The 9038-nt window shown below is 40.8% G+C and overlaps 1 protein-coding gene across 9 annotated transcripts in view; it reads right to left on the minus strand.

Annotated features, from left to right (window-relative positions):
* Positions 1 to 7568, minus strand: part of mthfsd (methenyltetrahydrofolate synthetase domain containing) — a 63843-nt gene extending 56275 nt beyond the window's left edge. For 6 of the 9 annotated variants that reach the window (XM_068049129.1, XM_068049125.1, XM_068049126.1 and 3 more), the window contains exon 1: positions 6599 to 7568. In XM_068049129.1, the coding sequence (XP_067905230.1) occupies positions 6599 to 6626 (28 nt within the window). In that variant the 5' untranslated portion in view covers positions 6627 to 7568. Of the gene's footprint in view, positions 1 to 2373; positions 2505 to 6045; positions 6225 to 6598 lie in introns of all 9 variants that reach the window. The other 3 variants (XM_068049123.1, XM_068049122.1, XM_068049124.1) reach the window with 3 other exon arrangements.
* Positions 7569 to 9038: the final 1470 nt, after the last annotated feature.

The following is a 9038-nucleotide window of genomic DNA, read 5'->3' on the forward strand; positions in this document are numbered from 1 at the left end:
ACTACATGAAGGATTTGTGTACTCTCCTCCAGAGAGGAGGCAAAATGTAAATACAAGCAGCAGGTAAATATTATGACTTACATAATTGTTTCATAATCTGCTCTACACTTGTAGATGGAATTTTGACTGTTTATTAGTTTCAGAAATAAACACAGCCATTTTTCATATGGTTACAAAAAACAATTTGGTCCCTGATTAGGACGTCTTTTTAAACATTTTCTACTCATCACAATCTTTCCAGCTATGCAATTTCAAAATCCTAAATAAAACACCCTTCTTACACTCTCTGATTATGTTAGTTTTCTACTCTGTAGATATGACCATCCTTTATTTAAAAACTTTTGTAACCATTGGACTCTCTCCCTGCACCATTCCACCAAAGTTCGATCCTTTTTCCTCCTCCATCACATATTTTATGTAAAACCACAGGTCCAATGAAGGGAGTCAAAGGCTGCAAATCATTTCCAGAATTTCTGAGATGCTCACATACCACGGCAATTTATATTTCTAGGAGCTTCATACTCACACAACATGCCATCATCTAAACCCCTTGATTGAATGCAAGTCCACAAGTATTCTTTATGAATACACAATGCTGAGATATCAGATGCATAAAGGTTCACATCTCATTATTGCTTGCATTGACAAACATAAGAAACACTACCGGCAATGTCAGATCCACCAACTGGTATCATCAGTCAACACATTTAATTCACACTTTTTTATATTTATACACATGCAAGAAATTCACATCTGAATGCAGAAATTTTGTTCTTGTTGATCAGTTATTAAGTTGTTGGAATAAAATAACTATATTACCTGGCTCCATAATTATGGCATGTCTTTCAAATACTGCATCTTAGCATTCATGATCTTCAGATATATCACTGGCTTCATTAGAAAGTCTGAGTGTAATAATCTTATGTGTTACCTACATGTCTAGTAAAGATTTTTTAGAACATTTAAATCTTTTTGAAATGAGTATCATTCAATAATTATCTCCTTTCTGTCCCACATCTCAAAATTGTTTAGGCAAGATTTATTGCACCAATTTGTCAAGCAGTTTTTAGTAAATTAAAAAAATGAAATCGGACCACTAACTGCAGTATGAAGCTATAATGCCTGCATTTAAAAAAATGTTCAATTGAGGCAACGCTTTGAGTAGTCATCAACATTCAGCACTTTTACTGCTGTACAAAAACATTCAACAGAGCTATTATACCTCAGGGAAACAAGACAGAACAAATGAGGTGGATGACACATTTGACTTTCAAAATTCTACACCCTTCAGAATACGCCATATCTTTATGAGACAATCTTAAAAGTTTAAACAAAAATTGAATCTGAAACAGGATCCACTGATAGGTAAAATATTTTGTTCTTTTCAAATTATCAAAAGATCCCCAAATGTGCAGTGCTCACAAAATCACTGCCCAATTTTATGCTCTGATGTTAGCATCTCATTCGGTTACTAGAATGAATTTACAATTAGGTGCACGTCAGCAAAATTTGTCAAGACTTGTGTTTGAAATTTTCCATCTCACTTCGTAAAATTTGGATATCTTTAAAAAGGACAGCTTGAAAAGTGATTGTTGCTTGTATAATAAGTTTATGCACTAATACACTTTCTCAGGTTGATATTCTCCACCTGCTGAATTCGCCATCTGTTTAGGGTTTTCTGGGAAGGTTGTTGGGGAGGGCAGTGCGAAGCCTGCTCTTTCTGTGCACAGGTGACAGTCTACTTTTGCACCTCAACAGATGCCTCTTACCAGTTACCAAGTGACACCTGGCAGGCGTTGCTGCTGCCAACTCTGTTGGCAGAAACAAGTACTTTGGCATCAGAAACCTTACGGCAAAGTAAAAAATTTGCAATTAATTTTTTTTTAAAGTGAATGTCGGTAAGATACACAGGTTAGTTGTAACTTTGAGATGTATCGGGGCATTTTGGTGCTGCAGCTTTGTGAGGAAGAGGAGGAACGAGGCTAGGATCCATGTAATGCAAATCCACGAGATCCATTATTATCCAGATGCAGAGAATTAACACAAAGGCATGATTGAAACTCTGTTCAGATTATATCTATTGTCATGCTAGGCCCCCACCTGCCAAGAATGAGGCACATTAATGTTGTCATGAACATTGATTTCAAACTGTTACTGGATTGAAGAAAGGACTTGTTAAACAGATCAGCTGTGGCTGGAAAAGACATTTGCATATTAACAGATAGTGATTGGAAGGACAAAGGACCATTCCCTGACACATTCAACCCACAATAGACCTTGATCACCAGGTATTGTGTGTAACAGGGTCATTCCAGAGACTGCTAAGGTGATACAATCCAAGACATGGTCAGGCCAGTTAGTCACATGACTAACCTGCTTGGCAACCTGGGCTTTTCTGAATTGTACGAACAGTTTGAACTCAAAGTCTGTTTGCTCCTGGACTGAGAAGATCTCTCCTGTCTGCTCCCATCTTTTTCTCACAAGCCTCTGAATCCACATGAACCCTAAAAGAGAAAAGTCTCCTACAGCAAACAAGGTTTAAGAAGAATACTGGGCCCCAACAAAAAGCAAGAACTACCTACAATTAAGGACTCTACAGTGATCTCAAAGAACTGTAACAAAAACTCTTCAGATACTGTCTCAAACTTTTCCACTTGATTTTTCTTCAGCTCTTTTCTGTCTCTATTTGCGTGTGTGCATCACGTATTCATGCTAGCGTGAGCACGTCATGTATCCATAGGCGCAACCAAATTAGAGTTTAAGTTTAATAAATTTCAACTTTTCTTCTTTAAACCTAAGAAAGCCTGTTTGTGCTGGTTTCTTTACCTTATAATTGGAAAGTGGTGAACAAGGATTCACCAAGGGGGAGCTAAAAACACAGGGTGTTTAAAATCAAACCCTGTTACAGTAAGACCAGGTGAAGGCTGAGCAGGACCCCCAGACACCTTTCTCACCTGGTCGTAACACTATAAATCGCAAACTCTTTTTAACTCTTAGGTAAAAAGCAGACATGCATTAGGCACCAGTGGCTTACACAAAACAAACCACCTGAATAAACCATGAATAAAGTATAACAGCTATGATTCGAGGGCTTAGTTTTTAAAAGTCACTCATCTCCCGCATGTGCTCTCTTTATACAGGTAGAGTACAGATGCAAAAATAAACATTGTTTGTTTTGTGCTATTCACCAGCAAGGTGTACTGAGTTAGCACCAAGGTTACTGGCAACTGTGGGCTGTCCTATTGAGAATTAAGCTTAACGAGCAAAAGTATAAGGTTTCAAAAATATTACCCAGATGTTGAGAAGGAAAACAGTAGAGAACAAAAACTATAGATGAGCTCACAGTCCAGAACTGCTTTCTAACTACATTTCTCAAACCACCAATATACAGCATAGGAGGCCATTCGGTCCACTTCACCTCTGTCAGCACTGTTAAAGAGCTATCCAATTAATCCCACTCCCCTGTTCCACACCCAGAGCCTTGCATTTTTTTCCCTTTTCAATTATTTATCCAATTCCCTTTTGAAAGTTACTACTGGATATGCTTCCACCATTCTTTTAGCCAGTGCATTCCAGATCACAACAATTTACTGCAAAAAAAAATTCTCATCTCGCTCCTGGTTCTTTTGCCAATCGTCTTAAACCTGTGTCCTCTGTTTATTGACCTTCCTGCTAGTGAAAACAATTTCTCCTTATTTACCCTAGCAAAATCCCTCATAATTTTGAACAGCTCTATCAAATCTTTCCTTAACCATCTCTGCTGTTCGAACAATCAAAACTTCTCTAGACTCGCCACAGAACTGATGTCCCTCATCCCTAGTACCATTCTAGTAAATCTCCTTTGCGCCCTCTCTAAGGCCTTGACATCCTTCCTAAAGTGTGGTGTCTGGAAGTGTCTAATACTCCAATTGAGGTCTAACCAGTGATTTATAAAGATGTGTCTTCATATAGTCAGCAACTGGTCTGCAACTAGACTTCAGTAATGATCCAGGTATGACACTGAATATCGAAGAGTTTACTGATCATATCATTAAGACTCAAGTAATCAGGAGGACATGTGTAAAAAGTCAATGACACAACGATAGTGGAGTTTAAAGTAGCAGACTTTAAAAAAAAATACAAAGTAAATTATAAAAGTTAAATTGGAACACAATCACTGGCAGAAAAGTGGAAAGTATTTGAAGGAAATTTGGTGTAGTTACAAACAGAATTAAAGTTACAAAAAACTAATTGTAATAAAGATATTATTGCCTTTGAGAGAATTGGCTCCAGCAGAATAGTTTAATTGGCACTTGCCCATTATTATTTTAAAAACAAAATTACCAAAGGCATAACCTACACTGCAAGACTTTACAGAAAGCAGGGTAAATTTTCAACTAGTTTTATCAGCACAATATGGGTGAAATCTGCCGAACCAGTGCAAAGGATCAGGAAATTTTCAACATCAGTTACATCAAGCATAAATTGAGTTTCAGCAGTTTTCAACCCTTGGTAAAAAAAAACATTTTGCCTGAAGACACCACACACAAAACTGGCCAAGGACCTAAATCGAAATAACGAGGAAAGCGAGTTTCCGCAGATTGCACCAGTTCAAAAGAACATAAGAAATAGGTGCAGGAGTAGACCATACAGCCTCAAGTCTGCTCTGCCATTCAGTACAATCAAGGCTGATCTTCTGCATCAACTCCACTTTCCTGCCCGCTAACCCTCGATTCCCTGAGAGACCAAAAATCTGTCTACCTCAGCCTTAAATATACTCAACAATGGAGCATCCACAACCCTCTACGATAGAGAATCCCAAAGATTCACAACCTTCTGAAGAAATTTATCCTCATCGCATGCCTAAACGATCGAACCTTTAACCTGAAATTGTACTCCCATGTACTAGATTTCTTAGCCAGGAGAAACAAGCTCACAGTGTCTACCCTGTCAATCCCCTTCAGAATCTTAAATAAAAACAGAAAGTGCTGGAAGTGTTCAGCAGCATTTGTGGAGAACGAAACAGAGTTAACGTTTCAGGTTGATGACCTTTCATCAGAATTCAGACCCTCCAGAATCTTGTATATTTCAATGCAATCACCTCTCATTCTTCTAAATTCCAGAGAGCATCAGTCCAATTTAGTCCACCTCTCATAGGACAACCCTCTCATCCCAGGCAAGGCAAGTATATCCTTCCTTAAATATGGAGACCAAAACTGCACACCGTGCTCCAGGTGTGGTCTCACCAAAGCAATTTTAGCAAAACTTCCTTTTTCTTGTACTCCAATCCCCTTGCAATAAAGGCCAACATGCCATTTGCCTTCCGAATTGCTTGCAGTACCTGGATGCTAACATTCTGTGTTCCTTGTATGAGTACATCCAAGTCTCTCTCAGCATCAACATTTAGAAGTTTCATGCCTTTTAAAAAAAGTTCTGTTTTTCTGTTCTTACTACCAAAGTGAATAACCTCACACTTCCCCACTTTATATTTCATCTGCCAACTTGTTGCCAAATTGAGCTTATACAGGCATCTTTTAAAAGCATTTAACTATTAAAAATCTTTAATTTACTAAGAAACTTACTAGTGTATACCAATGAAACTTGTAGATAGTTCTGCATAGTTTCTAAAGTCATTTTCAGTAATTTAAAATCAGATTACTTACAGGAGGAGGACTAGGCACCCTTAATAAAAATGATTCACATATTTTGTGATGAACCCAGTTTCACCTGTAATAGTAAAACTACACCTTGGATTGTCATAGAGTTATACAGCACAGAAACAGGCCCTTCGGCCCATCGTGTCTGTGCCGGCCAAACTTATGTTCTTAAATGGTTGAATATTTTTAATGCAAAAAAATTATTTTCTATTACTCTGCCTCATTGCACTGGTTCATGGAAGATTTTACATATTTATGCAAACATATTTTACTGGAAAACTGAACTGCAACCTACTCAACACAATCTTAAGTGCAATTTACACTCAATTGCATCCAAAGCTGAAAATTAACCAATATTGTTACTAATTTCAACTGTCATTAATTCAATGTGCAATGATCAGTAACTTACATTGATATAGCACCTTTAAATGGAGTAAAATGCCCCAAGGCCCTTCATGGCAGTGTTACCGGACAACATTTTACACGTGCCAAATAAAGGAAATATTGGAATAAAAGCAAAATACTGCAGATGCTGGAAATCTGAAATAAAAACAAGAAATGCTGGAAATACTCAGCATCTGGCAGCATCTGTGGAGAGAGAAGCAGAGTTAACATTTCAGGTCAGTGACCCTTCAGCAGAATATTGGGACAGGGAAGAATCAGATTTTATGCAGCAGTTTAACGGAAGTGAAAGAGATGGAAAGGTTTAAGAGAGGGGATTCCAGAGCTTGGAACCAAAACCGCTGAGGGTACAGCCGCCAACGGTGGCGCGATGAAAGTCAGGGATGCGCAAGAGGTCAGAACTGGAGGAGTGCAGAGATCTTGAAGGGGTTGATGGGCTGGAGGAGGTTACAGAGGTCAGCTGTAAAAGTATGCTACAACATAATTTATTTTTAAAAGAATAATTTAATAGCAATACACGTGAGCATAAACTTAAAACTTTGCCAAAACACAAACCGTACCAGGCTTTAACTTGATTGCAGGCTCCATGTTTTTAAAAACTACAGAAAGACGCCTGCCAATGAGATTAAGTGCGTATGCCTTTAAACTGGGATTGCTTCCGTTGACGACTGTTTCCCAGCAAGTAACGCGGATGTACAAAGTAGCCAAGGAGGGATAGAATTTGCACAAGGGAACAAAGTAGCAATTGCCAGTTCCTTTCAGTCCCCCAGTTCACTGCTGACACGTGTCTCCGCTGCTACTATGGAGCAACGCAGAGCCACAGGCAAAAGCAGCAGCTTCCGCACTTTATACAAGGCAAAAGAAGCCGAAACCTCGAATCGCTTCATATTATTGGGAGCGAGGAACCACACACACATTCACACAGTAAACCCCTCTGCTGTTTGTAAATCGTGCAGATATCTCAAAACAACGGCAGGTCAAACGGAGTAAAAACCCTGTACAATTAGAGCACAATGGTTAATGCATCAGTGAGTGTGTTCTCCACAAACCAGCAAAAAGTTGGCTTCAACAAAAAAAAAAGCTGTGGTCGCCCCAGCAGTGCCACGCAAGACAAATCCTGAATGAAGGCATACACTGGGAAATATAGGGGGAATTTTAGGATTGTCATCTCTGGTTGGGTGTGTTTCTGGAGGTTTCAGTACCTGTGGTCCGGAATTTGTGATCAGCGGTGAAGCAACTGTGCTCGCCGCTGGCCTCAAAGAAAACTGCCCACAAAGATCTGGCGATCTCTGTCGCACGGTTCACATCTCTCCCAACGGCAGTTTAAAGGTGACACCAAGTCAATGGGCCAAATTGCCTCCTGCTGTGCCATAAATGACTCAGTGGCTCTAAGTCAAGTGGATCTCTTGGGGCAGGATTTAGTGGAAATAGAGGGGCTCCCAACACTGGGCCAAAAAATGCAGTGGGAACCCCCGCCCACTAGCTCTATTTAAAAGCACCCGGGCTCTTAAGTGCCCTGCACCAAGATCCCTGGCCTTTTAAAGACAGAGATCCTGCCTCCAAGAGCTGTTGGCCAATCCGAGCGCTGGCAGCTCAATAGTATTGGCTGCGCCACTGGGAGTGGTGGTCGCTGCTGGTACTGCAGGAGGCTTTGGAACCAGGCCCAGCGCTGGAAACCCGGACCCAAGGCAAGTGCGGTGGGGTCGCCGGGCTAAGTTTGTCAGGCCCTGGCGATGGGCATTGACTACATGGGGAGGGGGGTCCCCCTCAACAGGAAAAATATTTTAAAAAAAGATTAAAAAAAGGGTTAGATACAGAGTAAAGCTCCCTCTAAACTGTCTCCATCAAATACTCCCAGGACAGGTACAGTACGGGGGTTCGATAAAAAAAAACAAAAAAAAAAAATGGGGAGGGGGGTTCAGGCAGGTGGGTTATTTTCTGCTGGGGACCTCTGTGGGCAACAGATTTCCCATGGAGGATAGCATCCCCCCCCCCCAAGCATGCAGGGAGGTCGCCTCGTTTTACTGGATGACCTCCCTTGTGGCGGATGCTCCCCTGCTGCAGGATTAATTCCAGCGGTGGGGAAAGAGGCACTTAAGTGGCTGATAATAGGCCTCTTAAGGGCCTCAGTTGGAGTCTGGGCGAGCCATTGTCGGCCTATCTCACCAAGGATTTGATTGCAATGTGGTGGGAAGGCGGCAGGCCCTTGGCCCCTCCGCCTCCTGTCACACAATTGTATGGGCCTCCGCCTCCTAGCCCATCTCTGGGGGGTCCATTAAATCCAGCACTTGGTATGCAGCAGCAGCAATGTCAGTAAGCAGGCAGCAGCCAATCACACTTAAGTATTTACACACAGCAAACCAGGAAATTAAAAGCACCTAATATCCTTCACTTTTAATTTTTCAGATAAATACATGATTATGATTGGATTAAGATAGAAGCTAAAGATAAAGACTTTAAAAAAAATATTATTTCAAAAATATAAGATTTTTTTTCATCATTATGGAAAAATTTGACATTCCACAAATATAAAATTAACTTCTCAGAGCCAGTGAGGGTGTTGAGCAGTAGTTATGAAGTTAGTACACCATTAAAAACCCAGTTACATCTCATTCAACAAGATGTAACTTTTTATTTATTCTCTTCTTTGGCCTCCTTGTCTCGAGAGACAATGGATAAGCGCCTGGAGGTGGTCAGTGGTGTGTGGAGCAGCGCCTGGAGTGGCTATAAAGGCCAATTCTAGAGTGACAGGCTCTTCCACAGGTGCTGCAGAAAAATTTGTTTGTCGGGGCTGTTACACAGTTGGCTCTCACCTTGCGCCTCTGTCTTTTTTCCTGCCAACTGCTAACTCTCTTCGACTCGCCACACTTTAGCCCCACCTTTATGGCTGCCCGCCAGCTCTGGCGAACGCTGGCAACTGACTCCCACGACTTGTGATCAATGTCACAGGACTTCATGTCACGTTTGCAGACATCTTTAAAGCGGAGACATGGACGGCCA

The sequence above is a fragment of the Heterodontus francisci genome, chromosome 17, assembly GCF_036365525.1.
Source record: "Heterodontus francisci isolate sHetFra1 chromosome 17, sHetFra1.hap1, whole genome shotgun sequence".
Classification (NCBI taxonomy): domain Eukaryota; kingdom Metazoa; phylum Chordata; class Chondrichthyes; order Heterodontiformes; family Heterodontidae; genus Heterodontus; species Heterodontus francisci.